This window comes from Engraulis encrasicolus, chromosome 14 (assembly GCF_034702125.1).
Source record: "Engraulis encrasicolus isolate BLACKSEA-1 chromosome 14, IST_EnEncr_1.0, whole genome shotgun sequence".
Lineage (NCBI taxonomy): Eukaryota > Metazoa > Chordata > Actinopteri > Clupeiformes > Engraulidae > Engraulis > Engraulis encrasicolus.
Genome location: NC_085870.1, coordinates 15840617 through 15863543, shown reverse-complemented (window position 1 = coordinate 15863543; position 22927 = coordinate 15840617). Strand labels below are relative to the sequence as shown.

The following is a 22927-nucleotide window of genomic DNA, read 5'->3' as shown; positions in this document are numbered from 1 at the left end:
ACATCGTTACCGTATGCACATACACTTACCGTATTACTGGTGTTTTCCAACAGCACCTCTACAGCCCCTGTGGCGGCTGTTAGAGAGGCCTAGGGGGGTTGTTGAGGTTGAGAAGGAGGCAGGTGAGAGGAGCACTGACTTGTATAGGGATCCTCAGTTGCCATTGGGAGTCATTAGGCTATTTTACCTTTTTGGGAGACGGATCCTATGTTTGTATTAAATGCCAATATGTACATCAACTGTCCTTTGCTTTTCTTTAGATATCTGGAGCTGGCAGCCATCTCAGATAGCAGAGACCGACTTCATCATCTCCTACTGTTTTGCTTTTAAGCTGTGTGACCTGCACAGTGTCAACGTGGGCCTGTTTGACCAGTACTTCAGAGTGGTTGGTGAGTCCCTTTGCTTACATGTTGTCAACCTGACACCAGATATCCTCCTATCAGAGTAAGATACATCAAGCCCGTACTTTTCCTGTATCCCTGTGGCGTCAGGTGAACACCCCTTTGGAGGCCTTTGTTTAGGAGACCTTTGGAGACTTTAGGTTGAGAGTAAATGGAGTTCCCTTGGCACTGTTGATGGCGGTAATTTTATGCAAGCAGGGCCGGTTGTAAGCATAGGCCGGCTAGGCGGTCGCCTAGAGCGCAATGTGAAGAAGGAGCGCCGAAATGGCGCTCTCCGATGCGTAATTTTGCGATATGTTTTTTTTTTTTATGAAGTCGCAATCAACAAAGCGTGGCGAAAGCGCTCCTCACGGCAAAACGCCCCTCAGCCAATAGTAATATCGCTTTCAACTGTCTCTGGGAAGTCTGTGAACCAATAAACAGACAGTCCTGAGAAAGGGGGCGGGACGAGTGACAGCGTGCGATATATTTTGAATTTTGGAGACTCACTCGAGAGACAGAGGGCAAGCGCCAACAGCAGTGTTGCTCTGCTGGGTGGAGAATTGTTATGTTCTCATTCAACCAGTCATTGCATGATGCAGGAGTTGCAGAGGGTGTTTTGGAACTATGTGATTTAATCAGCAACCGTTTGTGATAATGGAAAGCCTAATAGTTATGAGGCTACTGTTTGGAATTAGAGGGAAAAAGAGCTTTGCTTTTGATCTGAGAAATCGCTAGTTAGCATGCTAACATTAGCCAAGTATGCCAAGCAATGAAATCCAGTAAAGTAGCTGTTAGTAGCCTACTCACTAACACCCACCTGACATCATAATACTTGCTTAGGTTGACAAGCAATGTAAAGTAAGACTGGTGCCATGTTTAAAACAATTTTAGCTGCCATATCTCCTTCCATCCACTTGAATGAATTACCTGCTTGTTGTAAGCTTTAAAAAACATTGTTTCCAGACCAGAATGACATAGGCCTTCATTAATCATGTAACAGAACCATGCACAGCATGTTTTCATGCTGAGTGATGTAGGCTAGTATTGCAGACAAGTGAGGCTATTTACTATATTTTGTATATTATGAAATTCAAAAGCGTGACAGCTCTTCTCCCTTTCTCTCACCCTGTCCCTCCAGTTCAAACACATAGATAGCCCCCTTCTCATTCTCCTACTCACAAATGCACCACTATTTCCAGCCCAGAAATGAAATTGGTTTGGAATCATAGACAGCACAAATGTGTATCTTATTAAAATTGTTATGCTGCCATGCTTTGTGATGCTGTAGGTAGTGTAGATAGGCTATCAATGCAGACCTCCTTGGTAGGCCTATTGTCTACACATGCATTTTACATGCAAATGTACTGTATCACTCTCCTGGCATTTCAATTCCATTTTACAATTCAAACACATTGATAACCTCCCTCTCATCTGGGGTTGGGGGCACCGCCACCATTACATCCAAGACACCACACAGTGAAGGTACTTTCATGCGACTCAATCTGATGTGTTGGTCGGCTGTCCAAAAGAACCAGAAATCCATTTGATGCAAAACAGTTATTGTTCTTGATGCTATTTAGTTAAGCTTACTACCGCCAGAACTCAAACTCGCCTAGGGCACCAAATAAGCCAGAACCGGCCTTGTATGCAAGCCGTCACCAAGCGCCACAGAAAGACACGAAGACAGAGTGGACAACGCCCCCTTAGGAGACTGAACTTGAGTACACTCCTCAATAATGTATCAATCAATTAATTAATAATAATGAATTATGGCCTTAGCTGTGACTGAAGCAGTTAGAGCACTGCAACGTTATGCCGGCCTGGGACCCAGATTCGATTCCAGCCTGAGGTCGTTTACCTATCCTATGCGCACACACACGCCCCCCCTCGGCCATCTCCTGTCCTCTGTCCACTGTCCTGTCCTGTCTTTAGTTTAATAACAATGGCATCAAAGGCCCTATGGTGGTGAGTGTTTTTCATAATAATAATGAATCCTGTGTTTGCCTCTGTGGTGTGTCCAGGCCAGTCTGCAGACCACATCATCAGCTGTCTGAGTAGGGACAGCTACGGCACCCATCGCTTCCTGCAGCAGCTGATGACCGTGCTGTCCCTGCTGGAGAAGGTGCCCTCCCCAGAGCCCGCGGACTCCGACTTCTACGCCCAGTTTGGAAACAAAACCACAGGTACTGTATGCACTGGTCAGGGACTCGGGTGTAGGGCGATCATGGCATCAACATCCTGTTCGTACTGAAATCTAATAATTCATTGTTGACACTTCTACGTCGAGTTTGGAAACAAAACCACACCTATGCACTGGTTCGAGGTGTGGTCCTGAAAGGAAATTATTACGGCCCGCAACACTGTTCTATGCTCCCAAACAAAGTTTAATGGCACGACGTTTCAGGCGCACAGTCCCTCATCAAAGCAACTGAGCGTCCGGAAATGTTGTGCCATTAAACTTTGTTTGGGAGCATAAACCAGTGTTGGGGACCTGTATCATTTCCTTTCAGTTACCCTCTGTGTTATTCCAGCACCTGTGCTACTGACGTGCACTCATTCTCTGACTTTTCAGGAGTGTTGTGCTGTCATGGCAGCAACACCCTGCTCATACGAATCCCTATTCGTACTGAAATCTAAAAAATCATATCACTGAGACTTTTGCACCCATTTTGAAAACATGAGCACAGATAGTCAGGCGGGTCAGATGTACGTACTTGTATTTGTACAGCGTATTTCATACACAGAGGCAGTTTGATTTTGATGTTAAAACAGAAACAAAGAAAGAAAGTCGATAGGGCTTAGTCCGCACCAGCCAGAAGTCTCCTCAAAGTCATGCAGGGCCCTCTACCAGATGTCCCATGAACGGCAAAAATCTCTGTAATACCCTCTGCTTTATTGCCCCAGGGCCTTGAATTCAGGATTGTTAGATGCGATTTGACCATTTACCAGTGCATAGGTGTGTGTTTTAAGAACACCCCACAATGCGATATGATTCGATTCGATCGTCAGCCATAGGATCGATGCATCGATTATTATTTACACCCCTACTGATAATACATGTACGTATAGTAGTAGTAGTAACAATATAGTAGTGACTACACTGACTATGTATTTCCCCCTGTCTTCGCTGCAGGTAAAATGGAGAACTACGAGCTGGTGCACTCCAGCAAGGTGAAGTTCGTGTACCCGAGCGAGGAGGAGATCGGAGACCTGACCTTCGTGGTGGCCGAGCGGAAGGCCGGACGCCAGGGTTCGCCCCCGCGCTCCTTCCACATCCTGCTCTACCTGCTGGTGTTTGAAGTACAGGTAGGTTTTGTGTGTGTGTGTGTGTGTGTGTGTGTGTGTGTGTGTGTGTGTGTGTGTGTGTGTGTGTGTGTGTGTGTGTGTGTGTGTGTGTGTGTGTGTGTGTGTGTGTGTGTGTGTGTGTGTGTGTGTGTGTGTGTGTGTGTGTGTTTTGGTTGAAGTGTTGTACGCTGATGGTTTTGTTTATCATGATGTGTTACGGACTTAGACATACCGTATGGCAGAGGTGGGCAAATTCAGGCCCACATGCAGCCCGCTGACTAATTTCATGTGGCGTGCAGAGCGTTAACAAGAGAGACGACTTTTAAATGCACTCAACATTTTTAAAATGGCTACCTAAAACAGGGGCCTTGGGAGTTTAAGATTAATCAAGTACATAGGTTACATCTAAAGACATTTCATTATAATGTGCAGGAATGGCAAAGCTGACAAGCTACGGTATGTCAGTGTACACTATCTCTAATTATTGACTCGTGAAAGTTGCCTAGGCTGCGATGGTAAGCCCTTCGGTCAATGGTCTACTCCAGTGGTTCCCAACCTTTTTCTTCAGGGACCCATATTTTTACCATTGTAAGCTTTGGTGACCCAGCGCCCGCATGAGAGGGAGTCACGTGATACGCTCTGTTCCCTGCGGAAACTCATTTTAGTTGTCATTGTATTCCTCAATTCGTCTTTGTTTAAAAACAGAATAAATGTTTAATGTAGCACTTAAATTTTGTTGCTTCTATGCATTTGTCATTTATTCAACATGGGCTACATATGGTATTAAAATGAAACCCCTTAAAATCAAGAGGGCTTCGCGACCCCCCGTGGATCTTTGGTGACCCATAGGTTGGGAACCACTGGTCTACTCTACACCTAATGCGGTCCTTAGGCCAAAATAATTCCCGTATGGTGACGAGCACATGCAGGTTGATGTTATTGCTTACAGTTAGCTTCACTTGGGGACCCTTTTTCTCTATGTTCATGAACCTTGTTCATCACATGTTGTTCAAGGATAAAGAACAGCGTGAAGAAATAAAGTCATTTATTTGTCCATTCATTCAGCTCCAGAGCCCCCTGGGACCTGGGTCGGGATCTGGGTCAGGGTCGGGATCCGCTCCAGACTCCTCCTCCTCCTCGGCGTCGCCGCAGCCGGTCCTGGTGCCCAAGACGCTGATCCTGACGGCCACCGACGTCTTCCTGCTGGACGAGGACCACATCAGCTACCCGCTGCCGCACTTCGCCAAGGAGCCGCCGCAACGAGAGCGCTACCGCCTGGCCGACGCACGCCGCATCCGCGACCTGGACCGCGTGCTCATGGGATACCAGACGTATGTATTTTGTTATTTTTGGTTGTGGGAATCTAGTATCTAATAGAACTTAATGTCATCTGTATTTTAGTATATCATTGGTATTCAGTACTGTTTATAGTCTTCAATATTGTACATCACCACACAATATTCACCACACCACCTAGCTCTGGAAAGAACCACACATGCTGTACTGTACAGTAGTTTTTCAATTGTGTCATGCAAACATCTATCCTTCAAGATCCTATGTCACTGTTTGCATGAAGTGACATTGTTTGTATAATGGTGTGTTTGTGTATGTGCAGATACCCGCAGGCGGTCACGCTGGTGTTCGACGACGTGCCCGCGGGGCCCGACCTGCTTTGCCACCTCACCATGGACCACTTCTCCGACCGGACGCCCGACGCCGAGGGCAGCTGCGGCAGTAGCAGTGGCAGCGGCGGCAGCAGCAGCAGGGCACAGACCATGATGCCCACCGCCACCTCAGCCAACAGCGCCACAGCGGGCCCCAACGACGGGGAGGTGCAGTGGTGCGTGTTCGTGCCGGCGGCTGACGGCAGGGAGAGGCTCATCTCGCTACTGGCTCGGCAGTGGGAGGTGCTGTGTAGCAGGGAGCTTCCTGTTGAACTCACCGGCTGAAGAACTGGAGCGAGCGATGCACTTCCCAACAACCATAGTTGGCTGGTTGCCACCTCGTTGGTAGCACTTTAGAATAATGGTCTCGAATAACTTAATCAGCATTTAATAATGAAGTTATTATAAACAAAACGTTTAAAAAATTGCTTAAAAAGCAGCGGCTGCACAGCAGAGTGGGCGTTGGCTCCTTCTGGATGAGTTTTACTGCATGTGTCCTGGCCTGCCAGACACTTCCGCTTTCATACTATTTCATACTCATTTACAAACATTTTCAATTGTTTTGTTGATAATCAATTCATTATTTATTCATAAAGGGTTTATAAAGACTTTTAAGGGATGGTTATTCTAAAGTGTTATAATAGTGGCTCTGCAGTGGGATGAGCTGCCTGTGAAGCTCACCGGCTGAACTGGAGTGATGCTTTTACCAACATGCGTTTCGTTAACATACGTTAAAAAATACACATTAACACATGTTAGCGTCGCGTGACCCAAGTATCTCCTCCAAGGACAATGCTTGTATTGTGTGTTATGTCAAAAATTCAGGGGCTGTGTTCTTGCTAGACGTTGAGGAATTATGGCACTGAAGCGTAGGGATGTGCAAGGTTGCAGCATGCGTGTGCATCCGGATGCGTAAACCCCCTTATCAACTTTGTTGGTTGGTAAAGGGTAATTTCATCTCAACCAACAAAGTAGCAAACGTAGATTGCAACTATAGTTTTGGGAAACCACGCATCTGAGTTCGTTGAAGGGCATTTTGGAAACATTTAGGAAATCACCGTGCACTGTTTGGCCTGAGTGTGTGCTGGCTGTGAACACATGCGGAAGTGCTTTCGTTGACTGATATGCAGTGCTTTTTATGCAGTTGAGGGCTTCCCCTGGAACAGACTGGCAGACAATGAACTTTGTTGTAGGGCATTAGGGAAACACAGTGCAGACTGGGCTTGACTGCGTTGCACCCCATGCAGTTCCAGAGACAGATCTGCGGGGTACATTTTGTGAAGGATAAGAAACTACCATGAACAGGACTGACACACGTGTGGCTATTGATCAAGGTTGATCCGGATAAGTTTGACAATTTCATATATTGCAGCGGAATTGTCAATATCGCCACCAACAAACCAAGTTGCTAACTGGCTAGTAACTGTGGTGTGGTGGTGAAATCCAGCTCTGCAGCAGTGAAAGCCCAGTTGGGAAACTTCAACTAAGGGCAGTCATGGGTAAGCGGTTAGGGTGTCAGACCTGTAGCTCAAAGGTTGCCGGTTTGACTCCCGACCCACCAGGTTGGTGGGGGGAGTAATTAACCAGTGCTCTCCCCCATCCTCCTCCATGACTGAGGTACCCTGTGATGTAGGCTACATTTTGTGCATTTTCCTTCATTCCATTGTTGTGTTTGGTCTGTAGCCATGGGAATTTGGGAATATCCTGGTGGGAATCTAAATTTATTTAAGTCTCTTCATTATCATACTATGTTAGTCTCCATCCAACCACTTCCTTATTCTCACCTATTTCATGTGCATTATAAAATATCATCTTCTTTTTTCGGAGTCCACTCGAGTCAAATATTTTTTGTTGCATTGTTGTATTTTTGTTTGTTTGTTTGTATGTTCTTGTAAAGGAAATCAGCAATATATAAGTAATGTATAGCAATGATACTGACTGTGTGTGTTTGGCGTGCATGAGCAAGAGTGAGAGATTTCTATCAAACAAGTATTCTCATTTTACTTCAAAATAATTGCAATGAAGCAATGTTTTTTGACGTTCAGAATATGTGTTGTGTATAAGTTATACTTATGTATTTTCCTGATAAAGTACAAAGCGTGTCTTTTTTATTTTGATACCATTATACAGTATGTGCATTACTTGCAATTTTCCTCACAGATTATTTCTAAACTTCAGATGTGGTTTACAAAAACAGGCTTGCTATTTTACAGAACTGTGACAATGGACAATTTGACATTTGCATCATAAGTCTTTAATATGCACTTTAAGCTTAATTTATAGCAGTAACAAGAGAGCCCAAGTCACACCCCTTTCAATCAGGCCTATGGGGATGTAAACAAATGACCTCTACAAATACACTAAATAGATACCAGAGACTAGAGACTCAGGATGAAGTATCTCTATTGAACAGCACTGGCATCTATGTGTATTTTGTGTATATTTTACAGGTCAGTGCTTACATTCAATGGGTCCGACCGAAAGAGTCATGACTTAAGCTCTGTATTTGATCAGCACAGGGGGTTAATTCCAAGAACATGGTGAAGTGGTAAACCTGGCTAAGTTAACCTACTGGAAGTGGTGAACCTGCTAATAGATATCAGTCTCATTCCGTTCAAAAAATGAGGACTTCTAATAGATGATTTACCACTACCTCAAGGTTAAAGGTGGGGTTGCAGGTTAACCATTTTAACAAAATGTACTATTATCACATCACGTTGGGGGTTCCGGGGGGGTTCAGGGTTGGGAGTCTATGTAGAACCTTAGAATCCTGGGGGAGTTCCCCCAACGTGATGTCATACCTGCAACCCCACCTTTAACTTAACCTGGTTTACTACTAGTCAGGTTCATAGAGCACCCCCCAGAGGACGCCTGTGAGCTCTGTTGTCCCTAACAGGTGACATTCCTCCTCCTTCCTGGCCAGTCATTACCGGTAGCCATGTGTGGCGTTTAGCGTGTAGGCTACCACTGATGCTGTGTTGCTATGGTGATTGTGTACTGTATTGTGTCGGGAACTGGAGGGAGTGTTACTGTCCTTGCACATATTTGCTGCCTGTTTTATACCAACCAAGTATACACAAATAAATGTGTTTGAAGAAAAAAAACAAGTGAAAAACGGAGTAGATTGCATTTATTTCGTTTTTATTTAAATGTTTGTGTGTGTCTGTGTGTGTGTGTGTGTGTGTGTGTGTGTGTGTGTGTGTGTGTGTGTGTGTGTGTGTGTGTGTGTGTGTGTGTCTGTGTGTGTGTTCTGCATCGCTAGACTCCAGTGTCACAGCAGAGTGAGCAATCTGATGACAGAATCATCTGAAAAAAGAAAAAGGTTCCACCATTTATGTGCATATAAACCAAGAGTATGCATCTAAGATAGGACACTATTATTCACCTGGTTAATTAATTTATGAGAGTGATATGGTAGATATCAGCCTTCTTTCCTGGTATGGTCAATTCCAGTACACTTATTACACCCTGAAACCTCACCCTGAAACAAACTGACAATTTCACAAATAGTGAGCACACTTGCACACCAGCTCCTTACATTCAGTCACAGGTGCACACACAAACATACTTAAAGCTTCCATGCAAATCTCTACCTACTGTAGGGTTGGAGTTAACCCTTGTCTGTCCCAAATAATTAGTCAGAGGTGTGTGTGTCTGTGTCTGAGCCCTTGGCCTTGCCATACCTTGCTTTGCCCTGCCTACTAATTTCCTCATGTGCCTTTCTGACATGTAGGTACTCCAGGGCAGCTGATCACTACTGAGGCTTGGAATCATAGGTGTGCATCTCTCCCTTTACCCTACTGGGGTGGAAAATCAGGGTTTCGATTTTTGTCACAATGTACCATACTGTGGTGGTCCATGTTGACATGATAATCTACACAGATGCTTCACAATAAAAGGCATGTGACAATAATGCCCCCATATAATATACAGTCTCTAGTCTTCTAAGACAGCAGAAAGTTCCACATGCCTCCAACCCACCTTCAGCACCTGCCCCCCAAAATCTCTTGGTTGGAATTATCTCTCTCATGTCCAAAAGCTGTGTGTGTGTGTGTGTGTGTGTGTGTGTGTGTGTGTGTGTGTGTGTGTGTGTGTGTGTGTGAGGCCTAACCCTGGTCGTGCCTTACCTTGCCTCCTTGTTTCCTCCCGTGCCTCTGTGATGTTTGGGTCCTCCAGGGCAGCGTCGCGGTACCAGCGGACCGCAGCTCCCGGGTGCTCAGGGTCAGGGATGAAGCTGATGACCTTCTTCTCCAACGCGGAGCCATTGAAGACCTCGATCGAGGAGCGCAGAGCTCTCTTCACCTCCGGCCTCCGATACCAAGCAACCTCCTCTTCTTCTTCTTCTTCTTCTTCTACTATGGCCAAGTCAAGTCAGCTTTATTGTCAATTTCTTTGCATGCACTGGTGACCAATGATTGGAATTACGCTTCTTACTTTCCCATACAAGGACATACAAATCAAACGACATAGGGTCCATGTCATTGGATTTGTCAGACATATTTTAGGCATAGACATAGACGTGCTGACATAGACAGGACAACAGAAGACTTTGTGAGAAGATATAGTAAAATGGGTCCTAGGTGCAACAGTGTGACATAGTAATAACATTTAAGTGTTTGAAGACTCAGTTTTTTTATTATGAAAGTATAGCATTATAGTTTTCTCTATCTTTGTTAGACTTTTAGATAATTATTGTATTGTATTATTACCATTGGATTGAAATAGAAGCCAGACGCTACAGAAGACGGACCCAAAGGTCAGAGGTAGATCATAAATACCTTAAAGTGATACTGTCCCATTTTTTGACCTCTCCTTGAGTTAAATGATTCAATTTGACCTTTCTCCTGTACTTTCAACCGTTCTCTGAGTATGGCAGTGCAAATTTTACCACTAAGCTAGCAATAAACATTGAGTCCTATGAGACCAGTGTGCGGCTAACTGGTCTCATAGGACTCAATGTTAACTGCTAGTTTAAAGGTAAAATTTGCACTGCCATACTCAGAGAACGGTTGAAAGTACAGGAGAAAGGTAAAACTGAATTATTTAACTCAAGGAGAGGTCTAAAATAAGCTTATTTCCAGAAAGGGGACAGTATCACTTTAAGCAGGGGGTAAACCAAAACATTGCCAAACCTTGTGTATTGACGAGTAAGCCTCTGGTCTGTTCAGCAGAGATGCTCCTGCTCCTGCTCCTGCTCCTGCTGGTGGTGCTGCTGCCGCCATTCTGGAAGCTCTGCTGGCCTGGCTGTTGCTCATTTAGGTTGTTCCTGGCAGCATGTGACGACACCTTCCTCTCCTGTGGAGAAGGTTCCTGGTGGTGTTTACTGCTGGTATGGAGGTTCTTGGAGGCCTGTGAGATCTTCTGTAGGTACTGTTCCGGGTACCTGAGGGAGGTGAAGCAGAACACGTAGGCCTCGCTGACGTCCGGGTCCATGAGGAAGCAGTCCAGCTCGGAGCCCTGAGTTGAAGTAGACAGTGATGGGGGGAAATATACTGCATGTATTAGTTACAATCTTTTGCCACATATTCTGAATGACCTTGTATTGCTTTACCTGTCCAATTCAACCAGGTGATCATTCAACCACTCGATCACCTGACTGAATTGGACAGGTAAAACCAAGTCATTTGGAATATGTGGGACTGGACTGTAGCTTCTGAATCCAGGTAGCCCATCACAGTCAGACTCCCTTACCTGAGAGTTGATCAGATTCCCATACCTGAGAGTTGATCAGATTCCCATACCTGAGAGTTGATCAGACTCCCTTACCTGAGAGTTGATCAGATTCCCATACCTGAGAGTTGATCAGATTCCCATACCTGAGGCTTGATGTCACTCCGCAGCTTCCTGATGTGTGACGTCACCACGTAGATCTCCGTCTCCTTGCCGTCCAGCCAGCGGTCCATCTCGGCCCTGCCGAAGCCAGATGCGTGTTGAGAGCGCAGGAGGTCTGTCAAGGCTCTGTCCTCCAGGTCTCCGCCCCTGATGGCCGGGATCAGGACTGCCATCTTGCGAAGGAACTCGGGGATGAAACCTGTGGGTATTTCAGGGTCACAAATTCGTTTTTAAAGGGGTTACTGGGGTGGGGCACAGTGCGCTAACGTCCCCACATGCGCTAACCTCCCCACATGTGTCATATCACAATCCCATCCCAATCTCTGCTACTCATTTCTGTCTCCATCTCTGACTGGAAGGCAAAAATACCCCAAAAAACAAGTACTAAAAAAGAGCAATTTAAAGATTTAATCATTTGAATACTTAATTAAATGTATTAGCCAAATAAATTTGTTTAATTACAGAATTGGACTCCATGCTCTCCCAATTTTCTAGTTAACAGAACACATACATTTTATAATGTTTTTATAATTGTTGTATGCAAATTTGAAGTAGAATAGCTGGAATCTAACGGACCCCTCAGACTAATTGGTCTAATTACACTGTGCTGTCCAACCATTTTCCACAAAAGAGCACACCAGATTCTAGTTATCCTAAGTTATATTATCTTTTTGCAAATGGAATATAAGTATGAAAAGGGTTCAGACTTATCTGGAAGCTCATAATTAGTTTTATAATGTTTTTATAATTGTATGCAAATTTTGTTTAGAATAGCTGAAATCCACCAAACCCCTCTGACTATCCTGGAAGCTCTCCAGCTTGCTGAAATATCAACAGCCCCTGATGGCTTTTCTCTTCACCAACTTTTTTTCTATAAAAGAACACACCAGATTCAAGCTAACTGATTCATTTTGATAATGTTGTCGTATATGGTATAGAAATATGCGAACCCTTCAGACTGGTCTGGAAGCTCTCCAGCTTGTAGACGATGTCGTCAGCCTTGATGGCCTTGCTCTTCTCCAGCAGGTCGTGGGCTCGAATCTCGGCCTGGTGGAGGTCGTCCAAGGCCAGCTGCAGCCGTTCCACCAGCATGTCCGAGATCATCCTCTTCAGCTTGGACTCGCCACCTGTCAGCTTGCTGATAGATAGATAGATAGATAGATAGATAGATAGATAGATAGATAGATAGATAGATAGATAGATAGATAGATAGATAGATAGATAGATAGATAGATAGATAGATAGATAGATAGATAGATAGATAGATACCTTTATTGTAATTTTAGACATGAGTACATCAACACTACACCACACTGAAAATATTTAATACATGTACACTCAGACACTGTCATACAGCACACAAGCACAACATTGATGACAGTCAGACACAACATTACTTTCAGAGAGGAAGATACCGCACACTCTTGTCCATCGTGTTGAATTTTGTTGAAAACTCTGGTGTGCATCGGTTTTCTCTTCCAAATATAGTCAGACAGAACATACCTGAGAGGGTACAGCCAGACGGTGATGGGCACGGCCTTCTCGCCGTGCTCGCCCAGCAGGTTCGGCAGCTCTTTGCACACCGCCACCGCCTCCTCAAAGGTCAGCGGCAGAGTGGTGGGCCGGAAGTCCCCAAAGAAGTGGCACCTGAAGCGGAGGTGGAAAATTAAAGTACTAACGTCAGTTCTGGCCAGGCCATGGTAGTCAAGAAGCTTGCTGCCCTCCCCTTCATCTAATTAATTCCTAATTGATCCAGGTGCATTCTCTCAGCTGATAATCTTTCTTCCCTAGCGATTGGCCACACGGCTTCGGCACGCCTTTTAAATTCTATCCAAATTGCTATCTAAATTGCTACCCACCACCTCCCCTGCTCCACCTTGTTGTGTATGATGTGACATGTTCTCTTGTCACGTCGCTTGGCTCTGTTCATGGGGGGTTATCTCTCGCCCTGTCCTGCTGGGGTGAGAATTCCCTAAACTGCTGCTGCCCCCTGACTAAATGCTTTTCCATGCTGCTCATGGAAATAGGGGGGTTCCTCCGAACAGAGCTATACCGCCAAATGTAATTCATAATTTCAATAAAATAAATTGCATTTATATTCTTCTCTTGTGTTTCTTGACTGAAATGGTTCTGACAGAAGTGACATTACGCAAGTGTTGTAATTAGCTCTTTTTTTTAAATGTTTTTGTCTTTTTCAGCTTTATCTGATAGGACAGTGTGAGAGGTGGACAGGAAGCGAATTGGGAGAGAGACAGGGTGGGGTCGGCAAAGGTCCCGGGCCGGTAATCGAACCCAGGTCAACCGCATGGCAGACGAGCGCCTCACCGGTTGGCCACGGCAGGGCCCACTCAAGTGTTTTAATTAGCTTTTATGAGTGCTTGAGGGAGAGATGCTGAGCGCTCTGCATTGTTGATTTAGTAAACACCAATATGCTGGTGCTCTTGAAGTCAGAACAAGACAAGGTCAATTCATCAAAACTTGGTGGCCGCTGGGCCTAATCTCTATGCTGGGCAAGTCTTGCATAGAGACAAGGAGTAGTAGGTTTAAATCAATTAAAAACCCTTTATTTTAAACTGGGGCGTTGTATCCAAAAACGCCTCTTATGGCTTTTATGAGTACAATGTACATCTCAAGGCAAGTGGGCTACTCAATTACACTAGAACCAGGTCTGAGTACTGAGTAAAATTGGACTGATAGATAAAACAATCTGCTGGAAATGAAAGGAAATTAATCAGGATTGCGCAAAGCATTGGTAATGGAGAATGACATTCAAGGAAAAGAAACATTGAATTCTCGAGGGGAAGGCTAATTAAAAGCAACTAAGTACATTTTAAGTGAAGTACCTTTTCTTGAGAATACTTTTATATGGGCACTTTAAGGATTTAAGCAGTTAAGCAGTTAGTTTACAAAGTTTCTGTACTTTGTACTGCCACCTAGTCTGGGGTGCATTTCTCGAAAGCGTAATTGCTAACCACGTTAGCTACTTTGTTGGTTGAAATGCAATTTCCCATTGGCAACTACCCAAGTTGCTAACTGCTAACAACTATGCATTCGAGAAATGCACCTCTGACCTGAAGTCCTTGACCTTGTCCTTGTCCTCCTCAGTCATCTTCAGGCTGCCGTCCGAGTTGACCTTGATGATGGGCACCTGGTGGACCATCTGACTCAGCTTCAACTGGAGAGGCAAGAAAAGTTTTATTTTGAATGATGTATACTGCATTTCCTACATCAAGTCAGCACAATGTGCTTCACATACAGTTAAGACAAGCATACAAAACACTTTTTAGTTGCTATTTTACATTTTTGCTATTTACAGGTACTTAATAATATATATAGGCCTATTATATATATATGTAACACATTAAAAAAACACGAAACAAAACAAAAACACACATAACAGAAGAAAGACTCAATAAAACGGCCTATTCAAAGTGCAGTACTGAAATGCATAATGAGTGTATCGATACATAGCATTACTAGACAGAAGTCAGTGAGCGGCTTGAGTTCAATAGATTGGCTTATGATGAAGTACCACAGGTGAGCCTCACCTGCACGTCCCTCTTGCTGACTTCCTCGCGGACGCTGTTCTCGAACTCCATGAGGGCGTGCGCCCCGTACGTCACCTGACTCACCACATGTGTGGCGTCCGTCTTCTTCACTGCCTCCAGGGTGGGCGCCGACAGCTCTGACATCATCAGCTCCTTGAAGACGGTGGTCACGTGGTACTTCAGGGTCACGCTGCACTGCTGCGCCGAGCAGGTCTGCTGGTTAAGGAACCTAGAGAGAGAGAGAGAGAGAGAGAGAGAGAGAGAGAGAGAGAGAGAGAGAGAGAGAGAGAGAGAGAGAGAGACAGAGACAGAGAGAGAGAGAGACAGAGAGAGAGAGACTAAAAAAAGGCTCAAGACGAGACACATACACACACACATACACACACACACACACACACACACACACACACACACACACACACACACACACACACACACACACACACACACACTTGGCCAAGCCTCTCACCTCCACATCCTTACAGACACAGACATGAACACACACAGCCATGGCTGCCCCAAATCTAGGCCATGGCTCAATGGTTAGAGCGTTGGCCCTTACATCAGAGGGTTGTAGGTTCAAATCCCATCCCTACCGGCACTTGAGCGAGGCACCTAACCCTTGAGCAAGGCACCTAACCCCAAAATGCTTCAGGAACTGTAACCCTGTAAATAACTGAGTTGCTTTGGATCAGAGCGTCAGCTAAGAGTAATGTAATGTAACACACACACACACACACACACACACACACACACACACACACACACACACACACACTGCATGATAGTAACTTGGCGGAGCCGCCCACCTCCACCAGGCCACAGAAGAAGCACACACACACACTGCATGATACTAACTTTGAAGAAGAAGCTGGCCTTGACGGAAAGACACAACACACACACACACACACACACACACCCTTACTTGGCGGAGCCGCCCACCTCCACCAGGCCGCAGAAGAAGCTGGCCTTGACGGAGGCGCTGACGTCCAGCAGCTTCATCTTGTCCCTCAGGGACTCTGAGGAGGAGAACTCAAACTTGGTGTAGGGCTGGGGGCTCACCACCGTCCGCTTGGCCATGTCCTCTGTGGACCACAGGGTGATGCCTACACACACACACACACACACACACACACACACACACACACACACACACACACACACAGTCCTCTTAGCCATGTCCTCTGTGGACCACAGGGTGATGCCTACACACACACACACACACACACACACACACACACACACACACACACACACACACACACACACACACACACACACACACACACACACAAACACAAACACACACACACACACACACACATACACTGTCCACTTGGCCATGTCCTCTGTGGACCACAGGGTGATTCCTGGCACATACAGTAAATAACAGGCAGACACAATGAAAATGGCTTTACACACGCACACACCTGCATGCACACACATGAGCTTGCGCACACGCACACACACACCTCCACTGTCCTCTTAGCTATGTCCACTGTGGACCACAGGCTGATCCCTGGAACGTACATTAGGGTGCATCAGATGCCCCCTATGAAAAGATATTGCCTTGGCCCTATAGTAAAAATGTTCTACACCCAGTAAAAACACACTGTGTAAAATATTTTGAAATTTGGATGAAGTCTACCGGGGCCACCAGCCCCATGAAAATAGAAAATAATGGTGATAGTCAGAATCTTGGAATAGAAATGGACATTGTGCTGCATAAAGCTACCCAATAAAAAACGTATTGTCTCAGCTCTGTAATAAAAATGTTCTATGCACAGTAAAATCACTCTGTGTAAAATATGTTGAAATTTAGATGAATTCTACCGGGTCCACCAGGCCCATGAAAATACAAAATAATGGTGATGGTGATGGGCAACCTGGATTCCAAAGCTGAAGTCCAGTGCCACATATTCCAAATGACATACCTAGTTTTACCTTTCCAGTTAGGGCAATTGGACAGGCAAAACCAGGTAATTTGAAATCTGTGGCACTGGATTGTGGCTTTTGAATCTAGGTTTGCCATTGTCTTAAAACAGAGGTGGACACATTTCGCGTGACACATTTGCCCCAGCCAATATAATGAACCAGCTGAGCCTAATTACCACTTAAGCCAGGTTGATGAGGTAATTAGTGAGATCACCTGTATTGGGAGCACAAACAGAAGGAATATCTAAGCAGGTTGTGTATTCAGTTGATCCACTTACACAGACTTCAGTCTCAGGTCAGACTGATGGTCAAACTGCTATATTTAGGCAAATTTGCTCTTTTGCAACACAATATCAATTCCTTGCTGCCTTGGACCACTGCTAGTATCAAGCAAGAGATTGCAAAGCTGCATGACTGTTATATTTGTGTGTTTCACCTGTGGGCCTACAATTCATGGAGGAACATCTGTACCAAAGCTGTGAATGTTCCTTGGAATGCCTAGGCTACAAAGCAGTCAATACAACTGTATTGAAGAGTGCCATTACTTCGTTATCCCATCGCCTGTGGTAGTATTTCAATTTACTCCATCAGATGAGTACCATAACTTACCTGAGAGGCACTTGGCAATGGACTCTGGACCTGGTGATACCCATGACATACCTAGAAGCCACTTAAGTACAGGTTTTGGGAAGCCACTCTTTCCAACATCACATACAGTTTTATTGTATGTACTCTATTGAACTACTGCAGGGATTTCTTAAAAAAAAACACAAGTCATTCCAAGGAGCATTCACAGCTTTAGTACAGATGCTCCACCAGGTATTAACAGCTACCTGTACAATCCTGTAGGCCCACAGGTGAAGCACACAAAAGTCATACAACTTCGCAATCTCTTGCTTGATACTGGCAGTGGGTCAGCTGGTTCATTATATTGGCTATATTTGGAATATGTGGCACTGGACTTTGGAATCCAGGTTGCCCATCACTATCACCATTGTTTTGTATTTTCATGGGCCTGGTGGACCCAGTAGAATTAATCTAAATTTCAACACATTTTCCACAGAGTGATTTTACTGTGCATAGAACATTTTTTATCACACAGCTGAGGCAATATGTTTTTATTGGGTAGCTTTATGCAGCAAAATGTCCATTTATATTCAGGGCTGGACTGGGCGATAAATAGGGCCCGGGCACTTTTGGATTTAAGGAGATTATTAGTGCCGGAGAACTGACTCACTGGTGGGCCCCGCACCCTCATGGGCCCCTATTTTCAGTAATGTAAAAAAAATAAATGGGGGCCCACAAGGGTGCGGGGCTCACCGGGGAATGCCCGCCATGCCAGATGGCCAGTCCAGCCCTGTTTCTATCCAAGATTTTGACTGTCACCATTATTTTCTATTTTCATGGGGCTGGTGGCCCCGGTAGACTTCATCCAAATTTCAAAATATTTTACACAGAGTGATTTTACTGTGCATAGAACATTTTTATCACAGAGCTGAGACAATATGTTTTTTATTGGGTAGCTTTATGCAGCAAAATGTCCATTTCTATTCCAAGATTCTGACTATCACCATTATTTTCTATTTTCATGGGGCTGGTGGCCCCGGTAGACTTCATCCAAATTTCAAAATATTTTACACAGTGTGTTTTTACTGGGTGTAGAACATTTTAACTATAGGGCCAAGGCGATATCTTTTCATAGGGGGCAACTGATGCACCCTAACGTACATACATAACAGGCCGACACAATGAAAATGGCTTTACACACACACACACACACACACACGGTCCTCTTAGCTATGTCCTCCGTGAACCACAGGGTGATGCCTAGAACGCAGATAAAGGGAACGATGAAAATGACTTTACACACAAACACACACACACACACACACACACACACACACACACACACACACACACACACACACACACACACACACACACACACACACACACACACACACACACACACACACACAGGTATGTTGGTATAGGGCAGGTAGCTCTCCACTGTTCTCTTAGCCATGTTCTTCATGGACCACCGGGTGATGCCTGGCACATGGAAAAGAAATAATACAGGCCAGCAACATTGATATATGCTCCCAAAAGTTTAACAGCACAACGTTTTGAACGCTCACTCATCCATGCATCTTCATGAAAGTGATACCTGGGTCAATTGAACATTGTCATTCACACATGGTGGTCAAGTGCAAAGAAACCCGCACACTGTCCATTCCACCAACAAACTTTAATACAACGTTTCGGTCATCCGACCTTCTTCAGGTAAAGTAAAGGACCTTTACCTAAAGAAGGTCGGATGACCGAAACGTTGTATTAATGTTTGTTGGTGGAATGGATAGTGTGCGGGATTTCTTTGCACTTGACTGACAACCCCGCTGGGATAACATCCTACGCACCTGCCCAACTACAGAGGTGTGCAAAAGCGTCTTTGTTGAACTGATTCATACATGGTGGAAATGGTCATTGTTGCTATTTACACCCGAGTGTGTTTAACAAATACACATACATACACATACACACACACACACATACACACGGTTGGTTCAGGCATTGTATAGTGTCACACAAACACATGCACACAGAGTACAATACCTGGTATGAGTTGGTCAGTGCGGGCATTGTAAAGGGTGCCCAAATCCAGAGGTCGGCCAAGGGCACTGATATTTAGGATGGCATGCTCTAGACACACAAATAAAATCTTGTCAGTCTACCTCCAAAAACTTAGTAAGACAGATAGACAGACAGAGACGGAAAGAGAGAGCCTTGGCACTAAGCTTTTCACAAACTATAGGTTATTTTCTAAATCAACAAGACAATGATAATTTTATACATCCTCCCTACGCAACTGTTAGTAATAATAATACCTACGTTCTATATAGCGCTTTTCATGATACTCAAAGTCGCTTTTCTGTCTTCTGTCTTCAGGCAAGTGTGTATGTGTGTGTGTGTGTGTGTGTGTGTGTGTCGTAAAACTGTAATTAGTAATAGCAACTCTTTTGTTTGTGGTATTACTATTGTGCATAGTATGGTACAGTGCAAAATTATTTAAAGGATATAAAATGCAAGTGAAGCTTAAAATGCTCATAATATGCACATGATACTGCAAATCAAACCATGGCCAAAAAAATGATCAATTATTTAATTAACTAAAAAAAATGAAAATGAGTTGAGCAAATTGTAGTTGTTCAAAACTAATAGTAGTTAATGCAGTCCTCTATACGAATTCAAAAATAGCCATACCAGTGTATGCCTTACCTTGGGAGAGATCCATTTTGATATCCATTTGTGTGTTGCACGTTCACTTAGCCTACAGTAAGCTGAAGTTTCTGTAGCTGGAATCAGATAACAATGCAATCGCAATCTCACACACACACACACACACACACACACACACACACACACACACACACACACACACACACACACACACACACACACACACACACACACACACACACACACACACACACAGCGCAGGATGATGATGATGAAACCACACACACAAGAAGAGAGATATTAACTGTATGTTCCCCTTTGTTGAGGCCGTAAAAGGGCAATTATTGGTAAGTGGTTAGAAAGTCTTAGAAAGGCTTAATAGCCTGAGGTTTACCTCAAAGATTTTTTTAAAGTATATTTTGGGGGCTTTTTGTGTCTTTATTATGACAGGCGAGAGGAGACAGGAAATAAGCTGGAGAGACATATGAGGTAGGGCTGGGAAATGACCCCGTCCGGAGTCGAACTGGGGTCCCTATGGGCATGCAAGCCCAAATGCGGGGGGCATAGCGCACTGCGTCACAGCGCACTATGTCACAGCGCCCCCCAACCTCAAAGATTTTCAATACGCCAATCAAGATAAATTGTTCTACGCATCACCAATGCAACAAAGTGGAATCAAGTCCGGTCTCCTGAATCAGGGGTGGGGAACCTCTGTCTCGAGAGCCATTTGCGGCCCTTGAAGCTGTTTTATCCGGCTCCCGATACATTTTAAAGTTATGCAGCTTCATATGAAATGTGACATATTTTGTAAAGGAATCTTAGAAATTCCATTTGCAATACAATTACACTATATTCAGGGGACCTAGAGAAGGTGGAGTCTGTTGTAAAGGTGGCCACCTTCAATATAGGTCTAAAGTGCAGGGGGAAATCCTAAGTTTTGTTCATGGTTAGTACGGCCCTTGGANGACTTTTACACCTTTTGGAGCAATTTGAAGTGGCCCTTCGAATGAACAGGGTTCTCCACCCCTGCCCTAAATGGACGTGACTTTTTTTACATTTCTCCTCTAGTCTCCTAAAGGGGCAGGGCTCATACACAATGGGCATTTCTAAATTCTAGTCCACACACTTCCAATTGTGTCAGCCTAATTGGTCACGCCCAGTGATTGGATACTCTTTATTAGTCACGCCCAGTGATTGGATACTCTGCAGAGTTCACCAAACAGTATCCAATCACTGGGTGTGACTAATTAGGCTGATGCACTTGGATGTGTGCACACTAGAGTTTTGACAAATGCCCATAGACATGGCATCTTGCACCCTTATGTCAATGAATCTTCAATACATGGGTTTCCTGTTTGTAAACAATCCCTGGCTGCGCGCCCTGGATGGCGCTCCTGGCTGCACACCCTTCAACCTCTGATTGTTGGAAACTGCCGTCACCCAAAAAAATGCGCTCATGTGGTTGGCTGCTCAACATCTTGCCCTTGTTCTGTGGTGTTTGGTGGCGGCTGGCACAAGATGTGCACTACCACACAGTACGGTGGAACATAGGGGAAATGTGTTACCAAGACAATGTGGAAACCACACGTGGTATAACTGCAAAGTGATGTTGAAATCACAAAGCACATACATACATGCACAATATGGGGAAGCCGAATAGAAATGTCTTAACTACTTTGTTGTGTGTGTGTGTGTGCATACGTGTGTGTGTTGGCCCATGACAACAGAATTGCATGACCCAACACAATGCACGATCTTGATGAAGCAGTGCTGCTTTTGCTAGGCAGTGGGCATGCACACTTTGCCAGTTTGATGCATTCTAGAATTTTCTGACCACAATGCATCAAACTGGCATAGTGCGCATGACCACTGCCTAGCCAAAGTAGCACTGCTTCATCATGATCATGATCCAATGACCGGGTTTTGCCTATCCAATTCAACCAGATGATTGGCTGTTTTAAGAGTTAATTAGAGCAATCAGCTAATTGAATTGGACAGATAAAACCAAGTCATTTGTATTAAATGACACTGGATTACAGATGAATTCATCCATATTGTCCATCACCGCTGTAGAACTTGCACATTGGAACCACCAGGCAGAGGCAGAGGCCACTATCCAGCACATTGAGACATAAAAAGAAAAGAAACTTCAGAGAATCAAAATCAGACACGTTCCAAGATCCAAAGTGCAAAACCAGGCAGACATCCAACACTCACGTAAAGCAGAGCAGAACAGAGACAAGGCCAAAGGAGCCAGGAGCAGACAGACAGGAGATACACAGCCACACACAGGGCTCCACACAGGCATGCAGAGAGAAGGGAGTGGAATTGAGGTGGGTGATCAACCCTAAACGAGGAGCAGGTGAAAGGTTTAGTTGGTGAAAAGCTGGGAAACCCAAAGGGCCAAGGGAACACACGCATTAAAGGGTGCATTCCAATATGCACACTCCCGTCCTCCACTTGTGCTTGTGGCCTCGCCCCGCCTCCTGGTCCCGCCTTGTGGAGAAAACAATAAAGTTTCCCAGCTGTCAGCCTAGCCACAGCAACTTTTGAGGGACTGTTTTTCATTCACCATCCCAATTGCAAATAAGAAAATGACATTAGAAGTGTGCTTTTGTAAAATATTGAATACATTTTCTGTGGTCAGTGACATCATCATGAGGTCACAAGCAGGCAAGTGAGCAAGAGAGGACGGACGTCCGCATATTGGAAAATATTTATCGAGTTTCATGTGGATGTGACTTTCCATTGACCTCCATTCATTCTCCTATAGTCTCCTGGTGCCTCATGTACTAAGACTTCCCTAGATTTCCAACTGAATCTTTGCTCCAGGTAAGGACTGCCAAAAAAAGATCTGAAATACAATATTGTGACGGTTGCAGAATTTGCATGTTTCTGGATGTGTTATTATAGTCTGAGTTTCTTGTCTTTATTAGATTACATTACAAAATACAACATGACACAAATAGACTGTTTAATAGTTCTGTCTCCCCTGAGCCTAATATTAGGCCTACCTCAGTTGGAGTTTGAGGAGAAGTTTACC

At 44.6% G+C, this 22927-nt stretch overlaps 2 protein-coding genes across 5 annotated transcripts in view; one reads left to right on the top strand and one right to left on the bottom strand.

The window, feature by feature from the left end:
* nisch (nischarin) overlaps positions 1-7442 on the top strand; it is a 34205-nt gene extending 26763 nt beyond the window's left edge. For both annotated transcript variants that reach the window (XM_063215071.1, XM_063215070.1), the window contains exons 22-26: positions 261-389; positions 2405-2566; positions 3517-3689; positions 4734-4999; positions 5284-7442. In XM_063215071.1, the coding sequence (XP_063071141.1) occupies positions 261-389; positions 2405-2566; positions 3517-3689; positions 4734-4999; positions 5284-5617 (1064 nt within the window). In that variant the 3' untranslated portion in view covers positions 5618-7442. The remainder of the gene's footprint in view (positions 1-260; positions 390-2404; positions 2567-3516; positions 3690-4733; positions 5000-5283) is intronic.
* A 1102-nt stretch (positions 7443-8544) lies between these two features.
* On the bottom strand, positions 8545-22120 carry LOC134463137 (cytolytic toxin-alpha-like). Of its 3 annotated transcripts, none has more exons than XM_063216375.1 (12): positions 22102-22120; positions 19924-20000; positions 19261-19347; positions 15638-15818; positions 14713-14941; positions 14236-14339; positions 12668-12811; positions 12115-12302; positions 11149-11363; positions 10465-10789; positions 9460-9687; positions 8545-8638 (listed from the first exon to the last, which is right to left on the bottom strand). In XM_063216375.1, exons 2-12 carry the CDS (start codon positions 19949-19951, stop codon positions 8604-8606), a joined length of 1764 nt encoding a protein of 587 aa, XP_063072445.1. In that variant the 5' UTR covers positions 19952-20000; positions 22102-22120; the 3' UTR covers positions 8545-8603. The 3 variants fall into 3 exon arrangements, with proteins under 3 accessions (XP_063072445.1, XP_063072446.1, XP_063072447.1); XM_063216376.1 differs by having other exon boundaries at positions 9460-9684; XM_063216377.1 differs by lacking the exons at positions 19261-19347; positions 19924-20000; positions 22102-22120 and having other exon boundaries at positions 15655-15724.
* Between the last annotated feature and the right edge of the window lie 807 nt (positions 22121-22927).